General features: G+C 39.6%; 1 protein-coding gene across 1 annotated transcript in view; it reads right to left on the bottom strand.

Annotated features, from left to right (window-relative positions):
- Window positions 1-22,411, bottom strand: part of COL19A1 (collagen type XIX alpha 1 chain) — a 415,287-nt gene that overhangs the window by 77,681 nt on the left and 315,195 nt on the right. The window contains exons 23-33 of the mRNA XM_062187570.1: window positions 16,377-16,430; window positions 15,278-15,367; window positions 14,166-14,210; window positions 13,980-14,057; window positions 10,400-10,435; window positions 9,704-9,748; window positions 9,555-9,608; window positions 8,134-8,175; window positions 2,095-2,199; window positions 1,959-2,012; window positions 1,654-1,707 (exon numbers count right to left, since the gene is read on the bottom strand). Of these exons, the coding sequence (XP_062043554.1) occupies window positions 1,654-1,707; window positions 1,959-2,012; window positions 2,095-2,199; window positions 8,134-8,175; window positions 9,555-9,608; window positions 9,704-9,748; window positions 10,400-10,435; window positions 13,980-14,057; window positions 14,166-14,210; window positions 15,278-15,367; window positions 16,377-16,430 (657 nt within the window). The remainder of the gene's footprint in view (window positions 1-1,653; window positions 1,708-1,958; window positions 2,013-2,094; window positions 2,200-8,133; window positions 8,176-9,554; window positions 9,609-9,703; window positions 9,749-10,399; window positions 10,436-13,979; window positions 14,058-14,165; window positions 14,211-15,277; window positions 15,368-16,376; window positions 16,431-22,411) is intronic.

The raw sequence follows: 22,411 nt of genomic DNA, 5'->3' as shown, positions 1-22,411 counted from the left end.
TGTCCTTCTGTATCTTTCAAGTAAGAGTAGAATAGATATTTGAGAGTTTAAGATTAGCTGCTACACAGATACATTAAAAAGAAATTTATTGGGTAGTTGGAAATGCATATATTCTTGGTGAAAACTGTTCATTTAAACAAATCAATAAGTTTTTATTTCAGATAGTATCTAAGTCCAAGTGAAAAACAGATTATATTTACTATTTTTTAATTTATCTGAGAGATGAAAGATACAATACCCTATTCCTCTCAAAAAGCATAAGTGAGTCAAGCCATTACTTCAGGATTATTCATAGTACTCATGTGATGTGAAGATGTAACAGAAACAAACCTCTTGAACATGTTGGAATATTCTCATGTAATAAGTTCTGAGAAAAATTTTGTCTAGCCCCTGTCAAAGAATCCATTAGGTGTACCTAAGAGTGAACACACTAAAACAGTGGGGACTGTTAATGGATTTCAGTTCCCCAAGAGAGCAAAGTACCAGCAAAAATCAATAGAAATTAACTTCTAGTGAATTTAACTTCAAGTCATTTATAAAAAACCTGAATTCCAATTATTTCCTGATCTTTCTGTTATTACTTTCTCAACTGCCTCTAAAACCTGCATCTTGAATCTAGGCAGTTAAAAACTGTTGCGCTATGAAAATCACTTATTGTGCTGGTACTTTAGTGAAACCTGTGGAACTTGAGAAAGCAATAGCTCATTAATTCTTATTTATTTTGAAAATAAAGTGCCTTTACTATTTTATTTATGGATGCAATGAAATGTTACTTTTCTTTGTAAAAGAAATGGAATGAAATCTCAGAGTTTTCCAGAACAGAATTAATATTAACTAGAAACAATAATATGTGATGATCATTTGTAAGGTGAAATTTAACTCCCACTAGAGAAATATATTTTATATCATTATGCTTTTCTGCATTACATGAAGGTTAATATAGGCCAGATGGCTTACTTACTTTCATTAAGAACTGTTAGTATCAAAGCTGTTTAAACTAACAACAATTCATCATTCTAATTGGTTTTTCTAAAAGTTAATGTTAATTATGCAGGAAAAGAATGATATCCTGAGCATCACATGGCTTTAAGTCAGAAAATTATACCATTAGTTCAAAAGCACATTTGACTCGGGGCCCTAATCTAGGGTGTTAGTAGCTGATCTAAACTAGTTCAATTAGATTCTTCTGATTGTTTATTTCTCTCAAGAGTCTGGAAGTTGAGCAGAGATGCAGACAAACCAAGGTCACTGGATTTGAACCATGTTACAGCAGTGTTCCAGACAAGATCTGCTGACTCCTGGAGCTGCCTCACTCCTGGGCTGGTTGTTCAACTACTCCATCAATTCTTTTTGTCTCCCTGGAATTTATTTCAGCAAATTTCCCCTTCCTGCTTCCCCTTACTTTTATCTTGATATATTAAATTTGTGCCTTATTTGTCTCAAAAATCTGGACCACCAGTAACAGATATGAATATATGATAATAATACTTATTAAAAGTGTACTAATGTTTAAAAAGGCCTATCTCATTTTTTTAAAAAAAATGTATTGGTCTTAGCATTAAGTGTGAGCTATTGGAAAACTGTCTTTGCCTTATTGAGTCAAGTAAAGAGAACCAATAATAATAGGGACGTATCATCAGAGAAGAATCTTACCTCATCGCCTTTCTCCCCAGGTATTCCAGGGTAGCCCCGCTCTCCTTTGCTTCCCTAAAAACATAATAAATTCAGCCAGTATACTCAATCATGTTGTTACCCTTTAGAGCAATGAAAATAAAATCTTGGACATTTGGGATATTTAATTTGGACAGGGTCAGGGAACATATTAATGACAACCTGTAGTTGTCCCTTACTCCATTATCCAAATACATGCAAATATTTTAGAAAATATATTTTAAGATGTGTTTTTCCTTTTTTCCCTCCATGAAGGTCTCACAGAGGAGAGGACAGACTGCCCTTACCTTTGGTCCCTCTCTGCCTGGGATTCCTGGAGGACCCCGGGGTCCTATATCACCCTGGAGGACAGGGGAGTAAGAGAATTGAGAGATCGCACTGTGAGAACTATGGAGTCTGCACACACGCAACTTAGCTTCGTACCTTCCGGGTCACTGAATCGTACTTTCCAGGTTCACCAGCTCCTCCATCCTCTCCTTTGCTACTTTTCAGCCCAGGGACATGGGCTTGGCAGTTGCCACAGAAATTCTGAGGAATAAAAGAAAAAAGTTATTGACAGATTTATAAAAGCATCTGTAGAAGTGAGGTTGGATCTGGTTTAAAGTTGTGCTTTAGCCTTTGCCAGAGAAGAGTTATATAGCAATTGCCAATTTACTGTTTCCAGGAATGAATGTGATTTGAAAAGATTAGTTTTTGTGAAGTTAAAAATTATTTACAAAACTAACCAACAACATCTGTCTATGATAAGAGTGAGCTTTATTTGAAAAAGTCTGATGATACTTAAATGAAAATTACAAATATACACGTAGGTATACAGATTCAATTGCTTAGCCACATATCTAAAATGGAAGAAAGGAATAAAATGTGGAATAGCTAGCAAGATTAAAGAACTCATACAACCAATAGTGTAAATTATTAAAAGACAAAAAAAGGAAAAACAAATATAAATAAAAGATTTCTCCTTTTGGGAGCAAAAAATCAGCAAGGTAACTATCACACAATTCACTAACATTTTACGAGTTAGTGTAAGAAATAATTACATGAGTGACTTGGACTTCACTCCTCTAAGTGGAGACAGGATATCTAAGTGGAATTTCAGTTCCCTAGCTTTCTCTATGATGTTTATCTAATTTAGAATGACTTGAATTGAAATGAGCTCATAAGATAAACATGTCTTATCATTGAGCTAAAGTTAAGTATCTGTTAAAAGCTCTATAAAGGATCTTTTTTAAGATTCTATTTATTTGAGAAGCAGAGTTACAGACAGAGGGAAAGACAAAGAAAGGTCTTCTATCCACTGGTTCACTCCCCAAATGGCTACAATTTCCAATCTGAAGTGATGAACCAGGAGCTTCTTACAGATTTCCCACGTGGGTGCAGGGTCACAAGCACTTGGGCTGTCTTCCAGTTTTCCCAGGCCATAAGCAGAGAGCTGGATCAGAATTGAGCAACTGGTACATGAGTTGGTGTCCATATGGGATGCCAGTGCTGCAGGTGGAGGCTTAGCCTATGCCACAGCACCTGCCCCATAAAGGTTCATTTGGGAGACCAGGAGAAGCACCTGGCTCCTGCCATCGGATCAGCGCGGTGCGCTGGCTGCAGCGCTCCAGCCATGGCGGTCATTGGAGGGTGAACCAACGGCAAAGGAAGACCTTTCTCTCTGTCTCTCTCTCTCTCTCTCACTATCCACTCTGCCTGTCAAAAATAAAGAAAATTAAAAAAAATATTTATTTATTTGAAAGTCAGAGAGAGAGAGAGAGGAGAGAAAGAGGAGAGAGAGAGAGAGGGAGGAGAGGCAGAGAGAGAGGTCTTCCATCTGTTGGATCACTCCCCACTGGCTGCAATGGCTGGAGCTGCACCAATCTGAAGCCATGAGCCAGGAGCTTCTTCCGAGTCTCCCACATGGGTGCAGGGGCCCAAGGATTTGGGCCATCTTCTATTATTTTCCCAGGCCACAGCAGAGAGCTGGATGGGAAGTGTAGCAGCCAGGTCTTGAACCTGCGCCTATATGGTATGCTGGCACTTCAGGCCAGGACGTTAACCCACGACACCACAATACCAGCCCTTAAAGGTTCATTTTTTAAAGCTTTTTTTAAAAATTTATTTGCAAGGCAGAGTTACAGAGGGAGAGGAGGAGAGAGAGACAGGGGGTAGGAAGAGACAGAAAGAGAGAGGATATTCCATTTTCTAGTTCACTCCCCAAATGGCCACAATGGCAAGGGCTGGGGCAGGTGGAAACCTGGAGCCAGGAACTTCATCTAGTTCTCCCATGTGGGTGCAGAGACCCAAGCACTTGGGCCATCTTCTGCTGCTTTCCCAGGTGCATCAGCAGGGAGTTGGATAGGAAGTAGACTAGCTGGGATTCAACCTAGTACCCATATGGGATGCCAACTTTGAAGGCAGTGGCTTAATCCATTATGTCACAATGTAGGACCCTAAAGGTTCATTTTAAAATATATTGTTGAAATAAAGATATGACCAGGGGCCAGCACTGTAGCTTAGTGGGTAAAGCTACTGCCTGCAGTGCCAGCATCCTATATGGGCACTGGTTCTAGTCCCAGCTGCTCCTATTCTATTCCAGCTCTCTGCTATGGCCTGGGAAAGCAGTAGAAGATGGCCCAAGTGCTTGGGCCCCTGCATCTACATGGGAGACCCAGAAGAAGCTTCTGGCTCTTGGCTCCTGGCTTTGGATAGACCCAGTTCTAGTCATTGTAGCCATCTGGGGAGTGAACCAATGGATGGAAGACATCTCTTTCTCTCAAACTTTGCCTCTGCCCCTGGCCCTTTAACTTGGCCTTTCAAATAAATAAATAAATAAATAAATCTTTAAAAAATATGACCAGAAAGTCATAGAATAAGGACCACAGATGGGGGAGATATTTTAACCACTGACAGAAGGCAAGAAAATAGAAGCCTCTATCTTTCATCCTTTTCAACAAACAGAAAGATCTTTAAACATGAAAGGGGAACCCCTGTAGATGCCTATGACGAGAAGTTGGCCAGAAAGTCCATGGGTATTCAATAATGAATATAAATGCAAGTTTGATTTGATCAGTGAATATAAATGCAAGTCTGATTTCTAAAAATATGCTTCTTGGAAGACAATTTTTCATATTGAAAAGGTTCTGAAACCAGTTGTCTTAAAAATGCAGGGTTAAACAGTTCTCTTCATGGTGGTCCTACTTAGAGTTGGAATACATAAAATGGAACTGGAGTGACAAGCGCTGTTTTCCAAGCTAACCTTACCACTTGGAACATTTTGCAGGGCTAATGTGTTGGTAGGGGAGTTAAAATGCATATATAATTTTATAACCATCACTGATGATAATATCTGAAAAACTATGCATTCAGAGAAATGTCTGAAAACTTAGCACAGTTAACAGGATTTCCAGGGGTCAGTGCTGTGGTGTAGCAGGTAAAGCCACCGCCTTTAGTGCTGGCATCCCATATGGATGCCGATGTGAGTCCTGGCTGTTCCACTTCCAATCCAGCTCTCTGTTTGCAGCCTGGGACAACAGTAGAAGCCATCCCAAGTTCTTGGGCCCCTGCACCCATGTGGGAGATCTGGTAGAAGCTCCTGGCTTCTGGCTTCAGATTGGCCCTGCTCTGGCCACCATGGCCATTTGCTTTGATCAGTCCCTGGATGATAACCAATGCTGCTCAATAAACAGCTAGTTTACAGGTTGAGTTTTGAAGTCATGAGGGCAAACATTTGCCCTAAAACCTGATGCTCCATTAACTAAAAGGTGTCTATTTAGAGCGTCTTTTGCTGTCCAAACTAATTTTGTGGGTTAAGACACAATGGGTTAAGACACTACTTGGGATACAATAAGAAGGGTCAGGTTTTACAGTAGTGAGCCAGGGCAAGGAAACGCCCACTAAGAGAAAGCTGTTGCCCCAAAGGAGAGAGTGATCCAGGCCAGGCACTCATGACATTGTTTTGTCTCCATGGCTCCTCTCAGAACTACCATTCCTGACCTCCACAGCCCAAATGAGAGGCTGGCATAGAAATGAGTGAAGGGATTAGTATAAATGGCACAAGACACATAAAGACACACATTCTTTTTTCTTTTTTTGTTTCTTTTAACACTATTTTAATCTTTGCTTTAGCATTCAAATTAGTTTTGCTTGAGTTTTCAGGTAGGGGTTCCAGGTTCATTTTTTTCCCAGTTACCCAGTTATTCCAGCACCACTTGTTGAACATTCTTTCCCTCCACTTAACTGTTTAGTAGCAAAAACTATCCTTATAAGTGTAGAACTATTTCAATACTTTATTTATTTATTTACATGCATTTTGTAAATACAACATTAGGAACATAGCCATTCTTCCCACCGTATCCGCCTACCCATCCACTCTCTCTCCTCCTCTTCCCTCTCCCATTCTCTGTCCTGCTTTTTACTAAGATATATTTTCATTTAACTTTATATACAGAGGATTAACTCTATTCTAGGTAAAGAGTTCAACACTTAGTATGAGAAAGAAAAAGAAAACAATAATAAAAAACTGTTCCTCAATAGTCCAGACAAGGGCTGTTCAAAGTTATTGCATCTTGATGATTTCAGTTTTTTCTCTTGCTCTTTTTCCTTCTTCCTTTCCCCTTCTTTCCTTTTAGAAATTATCTTTAAAGAAGAACCCAAGAATGTCACATCTTTTGTGAGCTCTTAGAGATAACTATAACTTATGAGACGTAAGAATATCCTCCACCTAATACACTAAAAGGAAGTGATTCTTGAGAACAAGTTTTACTATTAAGTCTCATGATATAATTCTTTGAGGACAAAGGTTCTGTATGGGAAATTAGTGGAGTGAATCTTGTTTATTTAAATTTTATTTATTTATTTATTTTTTATTTTTGACAGGCAGAGTGGACAGTGAGAGAGAGAGACAGAGAGAAAGGTCTTCCTTTTGCCGTTGGTTCACCCTCTAATGGCCGCCGCAGTTGGCGCGCTGAGACTGGCGCACCACGCTGATCCGATGGCAGGAGCCAGGTGCTTCTCCTGGTCTCCCATGGGGTGCAGGGCCCAAGCACTTGGGCCATCCTCCACTGCACTCCCTGGCCACAGCAGAGAGCTGGCCTGGAAGAGGGGCAACCGGGACAGAATCCGGTGCCCCGACCGGGACTAGAACCCGGTGTGCCGGCGCCGCAAGGTGGAGGATTAGCCTAGTGAGCCGCGGCGCCGGCGAATCTTGTTTATTTAACAATTAACACTCTTATATATGACATCAGTGATGACCCAAGACTCTTGACATGAGCTGCTTAGGCTATGGAAGCCTTTTGGATCCACTAATTTGATAAGGCCACAAGCAAAGTAGAAGTTTTCTCCTCCTTTCAGAGAAAAGTACATCCTCCTGTGATAGCCACTTCTTTCCACTGGGGTCTCACTCACAGTGATCCTTCATGTAGAACATTTTTGCCAGTGTCGTGGCTTTCCATGCCTGAAATGCTCCCCTGGGCTTTTCCTCCAGACCATAATGCCTTAAGGGCTGATTCTGAGGTCAGAGTGCTACTTAAACCGATTGCCATTCTATGAGTCTGCTGTATGGATAGCTTCCCACGTTGGAGCATTCACTCCTTTTTAACTCTTCCTATTATTATTACCAAACACTTAGTCCTATTTGTAAGATCACTTTAACACTTGATCCTATCCATATGGTCACTTTATTACTTAATCCTAACCATATAATCTCTATAATACTTAAGCTGCTATCTTTACCAGTCAGCTTAAGGAAATTTGGGGTTCTCTTGGCAAATTTTTTTGACAGCCAGAGTTAGACAGTGAGAGAGAGAGAGACAGAGAGAAAGGTCTTCCTTTTCCATTGGTTCAGCCCCTAAATGGCCACTACGGCCAGTGCGCTGTGCGGATCCAAAGCCAGGAGCCAGGGGCTTCCTCTTGGTCTCCCATGCAGGTGCAGGGCCCAAGCACTTGGGCCATCCTCCACTGCCTTCCCAGGCCACAGCAGAGAGCTGAACTGGAAGAGGAGCAATCAGGACAGAATCCGGCGCTGCAATCAGCACTAGAACCCAGAGTGCCGGCACCACAGGTGGAGGATTAGCCAAGTGAGCCGCGGCACAGGCCATGGCAAATTTTTAAACTGTACCCTTAGAAGAAAGTCCATAGGAATGTATGCAGAACTATACTGCTTTGAAGTTGCAAACTTCATACATTTCATGATTACAACTTTAGAATCTTCCACCATACCCACCCTACCACCCACACTCCCACCTCCCTTCCTCTTCCCTTTCTTATTCTCACTCTTTTTACTAAGATCTATTTTCAATTAACTTTATAAACATATGGTTATCTCTAACATATTCCTTTTTCTATCTTAAAGATATTCTGCCATTCAAATATAAAGCTGTAGTTCAACTAAAGCAATGAACTGAATTTCTGGTAAAGATTTTTTTTTAATTATTTTTGTCCTTGAAATTAACACATAATTTCTTACAGACAACAAAGTACCTTGAGCAAGGCACCGATGTCTCCCAAGAGAGGAAGTGCAATCTGCAGTTAAGGAGAAAAAACACACAAATGTATGGATTTATACATATAGATGCATGTAAAACAACATAATGAAAACTTACAGTAGGATGTTGATATTTTTCCTGAAAATGCCATGCCATTTGAGATTTGGTGCAAGGTGCTTCTAAGGTCTGACTATCAGAATCATTGTTATATCAAAACCAATACATGGCACTGTCAGAATTCAGAATTGTGTTCTAAAAATACTCAGTATTCTTCTGAAGTAGTTCATATATTCATATTCTTCTGTGAATATGTAAATGCACACAGACCTTTGGATTCTGCACCTTTCTATTTTCATGGCAATCTATTCCATCCCTAGTACATTATTGGATTTAAATAATAAAGATCAAGCATTTACTGAAAGGAAACCACTCTTTGGCCAAGAACATTATCAGACTGTTGAAGAATATGAAACGTACAGGGGTAAGTTTGCCTTAAGGTTGTTTCTCTCGGAAATTCAGAAGAGGTTAAAGCTAGTTTAAGTGATGGAGACAACACAGACACTGAGACAACCTGTGCCATTTTGGCCAAGTGTCTTAAAAAATGTCCCTTCAGAGAAACAGTCTATAAACCCAAGTACCATTTTATGAGATTCCCAGATGATACACACATGATTCACTCAGTGAGGGAGTTACAGTAAGGCCAAAATATGCTTCTGCATGCAGCTTATAAAGACACATAAGGCCCAAACAATGGAGAGGTAGAATGGATTTGTGAGGCTTAGAACCGAGAGGCGATTTGGCTTTTATTGTACAAAACTCTTAATACAATGTCATGTACCATATGTTCTCTGAAACTATAATTGCCAAGTCTGAAGCTATGTATATGGACTTCAGTGTTGCTCAAAGCAAGGTTTAACTTAAAATAAAACTTTGGAGCATGCATTTAATGCCTAAATGCATTTTTAAAAAGTCCACTTGAGCCAGCTTTCATAATTTAATCATCCCAGCATTTTATAGATGCAGAATCAATGAATATGTTCTATATTGTAGGTAACTTACCTGAAGACTTCCACTTAAAAAAATGAAATTCCTTTAGTCACCAGCATTAGACAGAATGGAAATTGTGGCAATATATTTTAGCTCAATTTTCTATGGGATTGAGACATTATATGCTAAGGCTCAGTTTGGGGCAGAATTGTACAGTTGAATTATACCCTTAGGAAATAAGTATTCATCACACGCACAAAAATGCTGACCCAGCTTGAGTTTTTCCTCTACAAAATACTAGGGATAAACAAAACCACCAAGCAGTCACTGAGCATTCTAATTAGTTTGGACAGCAAAACCTGCTTGGTAGGCTGTTTGGCTCATGGGTGCACTAAAGCTATATAAATCAGAAAAAGTCTGTTTACGTACCGGGTCACCTGGGGGGCCTGGCAGGCCTGGCTTTCCATCCCTCCCTGGAGCTCCCTGAAAACAGAGGCATCAGGTTCAAATCTTGCAAACTGACACAGGTGCAGATTAAAATGGGAGTGGGGATAGGAGTAGGTAAACAATGTCCTTACATCATTCCCTGGGGTCCCTGGCAGCCCGGGGAGACCTCGAGGACCCTAGAAAATGAGGAAAATAAAAAGAGCTACTTATAGGACAGTCTTTTTTATTATTATTTTTATTTTTTAATTTTTATTTTATTTAATGAATATAAATTTCCAAAGTACAGCTTATGGATTACAATGGCTTCCCCCCCATAACTTCCTTCCCCCCTCTGCAACCCCCCCCCTTTCCCGCTCCCTCTCCCCTTCCATTCACATCAAGATTCATTTTCAATTCTCTTTATATACAGAAAATCAGTTTAGTATATATAAAGATTTCAACAGTTTGCCCTCACATAGCAACACAAAGTGAAAAAATACTGTTGGAGTACTAGTTATAGCATTAAATAACAGTGTACAGCACATTAATGACAGAGATCCTGCATGATATTTTTTAAAAAAGATTGATTAATTTTCTATGTAATTTCCAATTTAACACTAAGGTTCTTATTTTCATTTTCAATTATCCTTGTATACAAAAGATCGATTCAGTATATACTAAGTAAAGATTTCATCAGTTTGCACCCACACCTAACCACAAAGTGTAAAAATACTGTTTCAGTACTAGCTATATCATTACTTCACATTGGACAACCCATTCAGTGTATAATTTCCCTCAAGTCAGCAAGCTAAATTTGCCGCACTAGGTAACTTAATTCAGTAGCTTACTTGGATACCCGGTTCTCCAGCTGGTCCTTGGGAGCCCTGAGTAAAATGAGATTCAATAATCAGAATTCCACCATGAATGCCCGTAAGTTATTCAAACAAAATAAAAAACTAAGTACTGTAATTTACTTAGAAGCAAAACAGGGTTTGCCACCATGCATACTCTTTGCAAAGTTGGCCAAGACTTTTGAGTGGTAGATAAGCACTTCACCTATTGCTGGAAACATTAAGGTAATTTTGATCAGATACCTGGAACATCTCTCTCATTACCATCATCTGTTGCTGCACAGTCACATGTGCACAAAGAGTGCATTCAGATGCTATCTGTTCAGAAACTCAATAACCACATAGCTACCTAGCTGGCTGAGGGCTTCCTCTCTTTTCTTCTTTCCACTTTGAGTCATTTCTCTCTTTGAAGAAATAGGCAGTAACAGGAGGAGGAATTAAGACTTCAATAAGTTGTTATTTTCTGCTTTTAGAAAATAGGAATTTGGGGTAACTAAAATGAAGCTAGGAGATGAACTTTCTCTATTATACAACCATGAACCCCTGAAAGAGGAATTTACAATCTAACCAAGCAAAGATCTAGTTTCTTAGCAGTTGACATAAGTAGCTGATCACTGACTTTTACTTTCATATTTAAAAAAATTATTTTCTCTGTTATTGTCAGGGTTTTTTTTGCTCCCTTTGTATTTATGCTGTGTCCTTAAGTAATACTTTCCTGTTCAACCTTATCATCTCCTTATTAAAGATTTTATTTATTTATTTATTTGAGAGGTAGAATTACAGAGAGAGGGAGAGACAGAGAGAAAGGTCTTCCATCTGCTGGTTCACACCCCAGATAGCCCCAGTGGCCAGAGATGGGTCAGACTGAAGCCAGGAGCTTCTTCCTGGTCCCCCACATGGATGCAGAGGCCCAAGCACTTGAGCCATCTTCCACTACTTTCCCAAGCCTTAGCAGAGAGCTGGATTGGAAGAGAAGAGCTGGGACAGGAACTGGCACCCATATAGGATGTCGGCACTGCAGGTGAAGGCTTAGCCTGCTGTGCCACAGTGCCAGACCCACTGATATAGGTTTTTTTTTTTATATGAAAGAGTTATAGAGAGAGGTAGAGGCAGAGAGAAAGGTCTTCCATCCACTGGTTCACTCCCCAGATGGCCGCAATGGCCGGAGCCGTGCCCCTCTGAAGCTAGGAGCCAGGAGCTTCCTCTGGGTCCCCCATGTGGGTGCAGGGGCCCAAGGACTTGGGCCATCTTCTACTGCTACCTCACGCCATAGCAGAGAGCTGAATCAGAAGAGGAGCAGCCAGGACTAGAACCAGCGCCCATATGGGATGTGGGCGCTCCAGGCCAGGGCTTTAACCTGCTGTGCCACAGCGCCGGCCCAACTGATATAGTTTTTAAAACTTGGTTTAATCATCCATCTCAGTGGTCTTTTATGCTAATATGGTTTGAATGTTCATGTATTGGAAACTTAATTCCTAAAGCCCTATGTTTATGGTATGTGTAGGTGTGGGCCCATGGAAGGTAATCAGGATTACCTAAGGTCAGGAGTGAAGGGTTGGTGCTCAGGATGCAATTAGTGACTTTATCTGAAGAGGAAGGGAGACCCCCTCGGGCACACTTTCTCTCCCACCATGAGATGCCATCCCCCATGAGATGGTGCAGCAGGAGGGTCCTCACCAGGTGCCAGTGCCCTGCCCATGGACTTCCCAAGCTCTAGAACTATGAGCTCAATAAATGTTTATTCCTTATAAATTACCCAGCAACAGCAACAGACTCAAATCCTTGCCCTGGACAAGCAAACACGAATCCTATACAACATCACCATTTGCTATTTATGCTTGCTTTAAATTTTCCTGTCAATTTCAATCCAAGGCTGTAATACTGTGATATAAAAAGACACATACAAGCACACCTGGCCTCTGCCCCTGGTACCCGGCACAGAGCTCCTAAAACTCATACAATTTCCTTAGCAATAAGAGTATTGGGAGAAACTTCTGTTCTAATATTTGGTTCCTGACACAGAATTCCTAATATCTTGAAGTTTCCTGTGATAGGAGTGTCTTTTGTTCTAATGAGGTGACCCTTGGTGGGCTCTTGGGTACAGGCCGCTTACCAGAAAGATCAATACATACTAGAAGTCTGAAACTTTTGGTCTCACTCTCTATTTCTCTAAAGACAGGAAAAGAGCTGAAAATGGAGTTAATAATTGACAATACCTACATATATGAAGCCTCCATAAAAATCACAAAAAAGTACGAGGTTCAAGGAGCTTTTAGGTTAGTGAGCTCATCCGTATGCTGAGAAAGTGGTGCACCCCAATTCCAGGGAGACTCAAGCTGTGGTGCTGTAGACCCTTCCAGATCTCAGCCCCTGTGCCTCTTCTAACCATTTGTCTGTAATCCTTTATTGTGTATTCCCCTATTAATATGACAAACTAGTCAGTAAAAGAATCTTCCTGAGTTCTAAGAGCAAATGAACAGAACATGAAGAAGTTGTTACAGGAACCTGCAATCTGAGCCTGTTGGTCAGAATTCTGGAGGCCTGGAGTTGTGACTCGCATCTGAGATAGGGTTAAGTCTCGGACTGAGTCCTTAATCTGGGAGGCCTGATGCTACCTCCAGGTGGAGAGGGTCAGAACTGAATTGACACCTAGTTGGTATCTGCTAGAGAACTGATGTGTGGAGAACACGTAAGTCGCACATTTGGTGTCAGAAGTGAAATTTTGTGAGGAGAGAAAAATCATTGGTTTGTTTTTCCAGTACCACAGGCTAATTTCCTAAATTAATGTCATTAGAATCACTTTATTTTTCCATTGCTCTTGTTCCAAAATATGTTGTTTTTTCACAGCAAAAAGTTTCATCTCTTATCATCATTTAATCAATGAGTGTGTATGCACTACATTATCATCAGAAACTTTTTAGACTATGTTCTTCTAGTTAAAATATTTTTAAAAAAGCTGTCTTATTTGCTTCAATTATTTAAAAAAACCTGTTCTTCTAAAAGATACTATATACAGGTTTTTGGCATCATTTCATTTATACATACTCCATCCACTTTATTTTTTAAATATTTGTTTTGAAATTATTCATATTTATGGGGTACAGTGTGATACTACAATAAATGCACATTATATATATGAATCCAATCAAGGTAATCAGTTTTCTCATCTACTTATCTTTATATTTGGGGATAGCCACTTTAAAATTAATTTTTTACTTTCTTTTAATTAAAAAATAAGCAGTAATGTATAATTACCTGATATTATAATTAGGTATTCTTATCATCTTGCAAACATGTACTCATAGTTACCAATATATAGAATAGGAGCGATTAAATTGATTGCTTTTAATCTAAAATCAGTGCATCTGTGACCAGCCCATGTAAGTCAAACAAAGAGTGCTTTCTTTGTGCTTAGCCATGTAATTGCAACGCTGATCAATCCTCTCTGGATAGGGTTGATTTATACATCTTCCTCTGACCTTTCTTTTCTTTTCTTCCTATTAAAATTTGCCACAGGATTTTGTCTCATAATGTTGAAGTCAACAAGATTATAAGAACTCAACTGAATTTCACTTACAGCTCGGCCAGGAATTCCTATTCCTGGTGGGCCTATGTCTCCTGGGGAGCCATGGACACCTGGCAGTCCCCTTTCACCCTGTGAAATGAGATGTTTCAATTAGGGCAAGGTTCACATGAGAAGAATATTTCTACTGTATTTAATTAATTATTAGTTCTTTTTAAATTAAGTATGATATTTTTCTACCTTTGGCCCTCGTGGACCGGGTGCTCCAGGATTTCCGTCTAAACCCTAAAGGAAACAGAAAAGGAGGTAAATGAATTTATTTTTCTAAAAAGGTTAAAAACATCTGAGAAGTCATTACTGAAAAATATTTTATTCCTTTATCTTACTTGAATAAAACCTTTTTTATAATAGGAAAAGGAACCAGGAACACATTTAAATTGGGTTTACATTTTGTATAGTTACTTTAAAAAGAAGAGGTGTTTTTTCCTATAAAACAAGGCATCTGATATTGAGAACTTTTATTAGAATTTATTAATGCAAAAAATTTAAAGAGGATGAGGCAAAAAGATAATACATAGAAGAACACTGGTTATTTAAACTTTCCCAGCAATGCAGTTTTCTATATTTTGGGAATAGTCTGGATTATAAAGTCATTCTCTGCAAATGACAACCTACAGTGCTATGTGCAAAGCTATTTTTTTAAAAGATTTACTTATTTATTTGAAAGGCAGAGTTATAGAGAGACAAGGAGAAATTCAGAGAGAGAGAGAGACAGACAGACAGACAGACTGATCTTCCCTTCTTGGTTCACTCCTCAAATGGCTCCAACAGCGGGGGCTGGGACAAGCTAAAGCCAGGAGCCTGGCCCCTGTCTAGTCTCCCATGTCAGTAGCAGAGGTCCAAGCACTTGGACCATCTTCTCCTGATTTTCCAGGCACATTAGCAGGGAGCTGGATCAGAAGTGGAACAGCCAAGACTTGAATCAGCACCCACATGGGATGCTGGTGCTACAGGTGACGGCTTAATCCACTGTTCCACCATAGTGATCTGAGTTCTTCTGTTTTAAGATAGTGTTCTAGGAAGAGTTGTGGTTTAAAATTAGGGATCATTGAACAGAGTTCAAGGGACCTATGCATTTTCCAAAGTCATATGCAAAATGTGTGAATTTGTATTTTCTTAAGATGAGAGACCTTGAAACAAACTTTCAAAACGGCTTTATCTCTGATCTAAAGAACAAAATGGACAATTCTTTTTTTTGCAGACCTAAACTTATTTCTACATTTGTGCTTTAAAACTAGAGGCCCATAACTGTAATTAATAAGTTAAAGTTACAGTAAAAGGCTGGTACTTACTGGTTCCCCTGGCAGGCTTTCCCCTGGAGGACCAGCCTCACCTTTTGGACCTGGAAGTCCAGGAGGGCCTATAATCCCACCAGGATCTCCCTGAAAAACAAAAGCAAAACAAAAAAACAAAACAAAACAAAACAAAACAAAACAAAAAAACAATGCTCAGGTTCTTTGCTCAGGTTCACAATGGGAATTAGTTTCTATCATTTTAAGTTCTCATCATAGCTAAAGTTCATTCATTCATTTTTTTCCTTCATCAATTATATTTACTGAGTATCTAATCATGTTAGACACTGTTTTATTAAAAATTATTTATTTAATTGGGAGGAGAGCGAGTGGGACAGAGAGCAAACGAGCACAAGCCAGCTTTCATCTGCTGGTTCGTTCCCCAAATGCCCGCAATGGCCAGGCCAAAGTGAGGAGCAAGGAACTCAATCCAGGTCCCCCATGTGAGTGTTAGGAACCCAACTGCTTGAGTTTTTATTATTTCCTCCCAGTGTTAGCATTAGCAGGAAGCTGGAGCCATGAGCCAGAGCAGAGCCAGGTACTCCAATGTGGATATTGGATATAGGCATCCTAACAAACATCTTAACCATTAGGCCAAATGCCTGCTCCTAGGCATTATTATAACATTCATAAATTAATGTAGATTATTTTAGTGAATTATAGTAAGTCTAGCAGTATCACAAAATATTCATGTATATAAGTATATGCACAAAAAACATTTCTATTCATAAAGTTGTTTCAATGATCTGTATGGGCTTCTTTTTTATTCTCCAATTATTCAGCAATGTTATTTTAATGTAGATATTAAGAAATAGGTTATGAAAGATTAAAATATTTCTTCAGTCTATAGTAAATTGAGAGTTGAGCCTACAACAGATTCTCTGAGTCAGTTCATTTTTTCATTTAGTGGTTCAATGTCAGAACTAGTGCTGTTGCAGTGCACACAACTCCAGGGGGTGCTGTTCACATCATAGTTGACTGTCTATCTTCTGTACAACCCCTGAAGCCCTGTGCTAGCCTTTCACTTCCCCAATGCCATTACGATCTTCTCTTTCTCCTAATTACTTAATACACAAAATGAGTAAAATACAAACAATACCTTTTCTCCTTTAATTCCTTGTTTTCCTGGGATACCATGTTCTCCTGGCAAGCCCTGGGAAAATTCAAAGTAAAGGTAAAGAGCAGTTATAACATCTCTTATTATAACATTTCTATCTATGAATATTTATCAAGAAAACAGAATCTCAACATATAATCTTTAAGGGGATGGATTGATATTGGCCTGTTAGGTAGAAACACTGGTGAAAATATGTAGCTTCTTGTTTCAGGTGAAGTCATTTGGACGTAAAGGGAAAGGAACTAAATAAAGGAGAATTGAAACAAATGTCCCGCTTCCCAGGAAGCGGGATACACAGCAGACTCATAGAATGGCAGATGTCCTAAATAGCACTCTGGCCTCAGAATTAGCCCTTAAGGCATTCAGATCTGGATGAAGAGCCCATGAGAGTATTGTAGGCATGGAAAGCCAAGACATTCTGTCAAAAAAAAAAATCTAAATGAAAGATCTCTGCGAGTGAGATCCTGGTGGAAAGTACAGGACCATCAAAGAAGGAGGTGACTTTCTCTGAAGGGAGGAGAGAACTTCCACTTTGACTATGACACTGTTGGAATGGGATCAAAGTCGGCGAACCCTAAAGGCTTCCATAGCCTTGGAAACTCATGACTAGAGCCTAGGAAGATTACTGACACCATAAACAAGAGTGTCAAATTGTTAAGTCAGCAACAGGAGTCACTGTGTACTTATGTCTAATGTGGGATCTGTCCTTAATGTGTTGTCCAATGTGAAGTAATGCTATAACTAGTACTGAAACAGTATTTTTACACTTGTGTTTCTGAGTGGGTGCAAACTGATGAAATCTTTACTTAGTATATACTGAATCAATCTTCTGTATATAAAGATAATTGAAAATGGAGAGCGTGGGAGCCCAAGTTCGGGACACCAGCAGCAGACTCAACGCACCAGCGCTGGAACGCGAGGTGAGCCGAACCTCCATAGCCCGAGACACCAGCGGGCAAACGGAAAGAGGAGACTAGAGGGAACGAGGCTTGAAACTTCATGGGGAAAAGTTCACCAGGCTAACTAGAAGAGAGAGAGGAAAAAAATAAAAAAAAAGCGACTGATACGGACACAAGTTTCTCTCTCTCCGCTCACCTCTCAAAGGCGAGCAAGACAGAGCAGGCGCCATTTTGGACATACGTCATAAGCAGGGCGACCTCAGGTCTGCGCCAGCCCTGAGCCTAGCAGAAAAACCTGACTCTGGGGGGAGGGGTGAAATAACAGGAGATTAGCATCTAACTTGGCAACCCAGTGGGAGATTTCAGGAGAATTGGAGCCCACACTGAGGGCAGCAGAGATTCCCTGTGTGGTCCTTGGGAAAGAGCTTCTGATCTCTGGCTCCTGTGGGTATATCATTTGCCTGCTAACTACCTCCAATTACATTCAGCTGTGCGGAATTACTTCCCTTTTGAATCAAAAAAGAGAGAGATTTACCACACCTAACCTGGGAGTCTCATCTTTGACACACCCTCAGCCCTGAGGAACCAAACACAGCTCTTAGTCCACATTCATCTCAAGCCTCTAAGGCACCACTGAAAACAGACAGTCCACTTAATATAGAGCCATAGTGTAACAAGAAAAAACACCACAGTGAAGAAACCAAATATCTCCAACATGCCAAACAACAAACGCAAAAACCGAGGTAACAAGAACAAGGAAGACACTATGGCACCCCCAAATGAAAAAGACACCCCAATTCAAGATTATGAAGATGAGGAGATTGAAGAAATGCAAGAAGCAGATCTCAAAAAATTGATAAGAACATTAAGAAGTTCTCAAAAACAAATTCTTGAACTACAGAAATCCTTCATGGACAAGACAGAAAATCTCTCTCGTGAAAATGAAATATTAAGGAGGAATCAAAATGAATTGAAACAACTAGTGGAACAAGAAATGGTGATAGTGATGAGAAATCATAATGAAATGAAGAATTCAATAGATCAAATGACAAACACATTAGAGAGTCTTAAAAACAGAATGGACGAAGCAGAAGAGAGAATATCAGACTTAGAAGACAGAGAACAGGAAAGGAAACAATCAAATCAAAGAAAAGAAGAAGAAATCAGAAATCTAAAAAATACTGTCAGGAATCTACAGGATACTCTTATAAAAACCAACATTCGGGTTCTAGGAGTACCTGAAGGCATGGAGAGAGAGAAAGGATTAGAAGGCCTTTTTAGTGAGATACTAGCAGAAAATTTCCCAGGTTTGGAGAAAGACAGAGACATCCTAATACAGGAAGCTCAGAGAACCCCTAATAAACATGACCAAAAGAGATCCTCACCACGACACGTCGTAATCAAACTCACCACAGTGAAACACAAAGAAAAGATCCTAAAATGTGCAAGAGAGAAACGCCAGATTACTCTCAGAGGATCTCCAATTAGACTCACAGCTGACTTCTCTTCAGAAACCCTGCAAGCTAGGAGAGAATGGCGAGACATAGCCCAGGTGCTAAGAGAGAAAAACTGCCAGCCCAGAATATTATATCCTGCAAAGCTCTCATTTATGAATGAAGGTGAAATAAAGACCTTTCACAGCAAACAGACATTGAAAGAATTTGTCGCCACTCGTCCAGCCCTGCAAAAGATGCTTAAAGATGTGTTACATACAGAAACACAGAAACACGGTCACCAATATGAAAGAAGGTAAAGGTAGGAAACCTCACACCAAAAGATCACAGGAATCTCAAACCATATATTAGAAAGTATCTTTGGCTAATGGCAGGGCAAAGTTACTCCTTCTCAATAGTCACATTGAATGTTAATGGCTTGAACTGTCCAGTTAAAAGACACCGATTGGCTGATTGGGTTAAGGAACAAAACCCATCCTTTTGCTGCTTACAAGAAACCCATCTGTCCAACAATGATCCATACAAGCTGAGAGTGAAAGGCTGGAAAAAGATATACCACGCCAACAGAAATGAAAAGAGAGCGGGCGTAGCCATCTTAATATCGGACAACATAAACTTTACCACAAAAACTGTTAGGAGAGACAAAGAGGGGCACTATTTAATGATTAAGGGATCCATTCAACAGCAAGATATAACGATTATCAATGTATATGCACCTAATTACAGGGCACCAGCTTATTTAAAAGACTTGTTAAGGGACTTAAAGGGAGACTTAGACCCCAATACAATAGTACTGGGGGACTTCAATACTCCACTCTCAGAGATAGACAGATCAACAGGACAGAAGATCAACAAGGAGACAGTAGATTTAAAAGACACTATAGCCCAAATGGATCTAACAGATATCTACAGAACATTTCATCCTACATCTAAGGACTTTACATTCTTCTCAGCAGTACATGGAACCCTCTCTAGGATTGACCACATACTAGGCCATAAAGCAAGTCTCAGCAAATTCAAAAGAATTAGAATCATACCATGCAGCTTCTCAGACCACAAAGGAATGAAATTGGAAATTGGCAACTCAGGAATCCCTAGAGCACGTGCAAACACATGGAGATTGAACAACATGCTCCTGAATGAACAATGGGTCATAGAAGAAATTAAAAGAGAAATCAAAAATTTTCTGGAAGTAAATGAGGATAACAGCACAACATACCAAAACCTATGGGATACAACAAAAGCAGTGTTAAGAGGAAAATTTATATCAATAGGTGCCTACATCAAGAAATTGGAAAGGCACCAAATAGATGAGCTTTCAAGTCATCTCAAGGATCTAGAAAATCTGCAGCAAACCAAACCCAAACCCAGTAGGAGAAGAGAAATAATTAAAATCAGAGAAGAAATCAACAGGATTGAATCCAAAAAAACATTACAAAAAATCAGCCAAACGAGGAGCTGGTTTTTTGAAAAAATAAACAAAATTGACACCCCATTGGCCCAACTAACTAAAAAAAGAAGAGAAAAGACCCAAATCAATAGGATCAGAGATGAAATGGGAAACGTAACAACAGACGCCACAGAAATAAAAAGAATCATCAGAAATTACTACAAGGACTTGTATGCCAGCAAACAGGGAAATCTATCAGAAATGGACAGATTCTTGGACACATACAACCTCCCTAAATTGAGCCAGGAAGACACAGAAAACCTAAACAGACCAATAACTGACACAGAAATTGAAACAGTAATAAAGGCCCTCCCAACAAAGAAAAGCCCAGGGCCAGATGGATTCACTGCTGAGTTCTACCAGACATTTAGAGAAGAACTAACTCCAATTCTTCTCAAACTATTCAGAGCAATCGAAAAAGAGGGAATCCTCCCAAATTCTTCCTATGAAGCCACCATCACCTTAATTCCTAAGCCAGAAAGAGACGCAACATTGAAAGAGAATTACAGACCAATATCCCTGATGAACATAGATGCAAAAATGCTCAGTAAAATTCTGGCCAATAGAATGCAACAACACATCAGAAAGATCATCCACCCAGACCAAGTGGGATTCATCCCCGGTATGCAGGGATGGTTCAACATTCGCAAAACAATCAACGTAATACACTACATTAACAGACTGCAGAAGAAAAACCATATGATTCTCTCAATAGACGCAGAGAAAGCATTTGATAAAATACAACACCCTTTCATGATGAAAACTCTAAGCAAACTGGGTATGGAAGGAACATTCCTTAATACACTCAAAGCAATATATGAAAAACCCACGGCCAACATCCTATTGAATGGGGAAAAGTTGGAAGCATTTCCACTGAAATCTGGTACCAGACAGGGATGCCCTCTCTCACCACTGCTATTCAATATAGTTCTGGAAGTTTTGGCCAGAGCTATTAGGCAAGAAAAAGAAATTAAAGGGATACAAATCGGGAAGGACGAACTCAAACTATCCCTCTTTGCAGATGATATGATTCTTTATTTAGGGGACCCAAAGAACTCTACTAAGAGACTGCTGGAACTCATCGAAGAGTTTGGCAAAGTAGCAGGATATAAAATCAATCCACAAAAATCAACAGCCTTTGTATACACAGGCAATGCCACGGCTGAGGAAGAACTTCTAAAATCAATCCCATTCACAATAGCTACAAAAACAATCAAATACCTTGGAATAAACTTAACCAAGGACGTTAAAGATCTCTACGATGAAAACTACAAAACCTTAGAGAAAGAAATAGAAGAGGATACCAAAAAATGGAGAAATCTTCCATGCTCATGGATTGGAAGAATCAATATCATCAAAATGTCTATTCTCCCAAAAGCAATTTATACATTCAATGCAATACCCATCAAGATCCCCAAGACCTTCTTCTCAGATCTGGAAAAAATGATGCTGAAATTCATATGGAGACACAGAAGACCTCGAATAGCCAAAGCAATCCTGTACAACAAAAACAAAGCCGGAGGCATCACAATACCTGATTTTAGGACATACTACAGGGCAGTTGTTATCAAAACAGCATGGTACTGGTACAGAAACAGATGGATAGACCAATGGAACAGAATAGAAACACCAGAAATCAATCCAAACATCTACAGCCAACTTATATTTGACCAAAGATCCAAATCTAATCCCTGGAATAAGGACAGTCTATTCAATAAATGGTGCTGGGAAAATTGGATTTCCACATGCAGAAGCTTGAAGCAAGACCCATACCTATCACCTTACACAAAAATTCACTCAACATGGATTAAAGACTTAAATCTACGACCCGAAACCATCAAATTATTAGAGAGCATTGGAGAAACCCTGCAAGATATAGGCACAGGCAAAGACTTCCTGGAAAATACTCCAACAGCACAGGCAGTCAAAGCCAAAATTAACATTTGGGATTACATCAAATTGAGAAGTTTCTGTACTTCAAAAGAAACAGTCAGGAAAGTGAAGAGGCAACCAACAGAATGGGAAAAAATATTCGCAAACTATACTACAGATAAAGGATTGATAACCAGAATCTACAAAGAAATCAAGAAAATCCACAACAACAAAACAAACAACCCACTTAAGAGATGGGCCAAGGACCTCAATAGACATTTTTCGAAAGAGGAAATACAAATGGCCAACAGACACATGAAAAAATGTTCAAGATCACTAGCA

Source organism: Lepus europaeus, chromosome 3 (assembly GCF_033115175.1).
Source record: "Lepus europaeus isolate LE1 chromosome 3, mLepTim1.pri, whole genome shotgun sequence".
NCBI classification, from domain to species: Eukaryota; Metazoa; Chordata; class Mammalia; order Lagomorpha; family Leporidae; genus Lepus; species Lepus europaeus.
The sequence above is the reverse complement of the archived record's forward strand: the minus strand, read 5'-3'. Positions and strand labels throughout refer to the sequence as shown.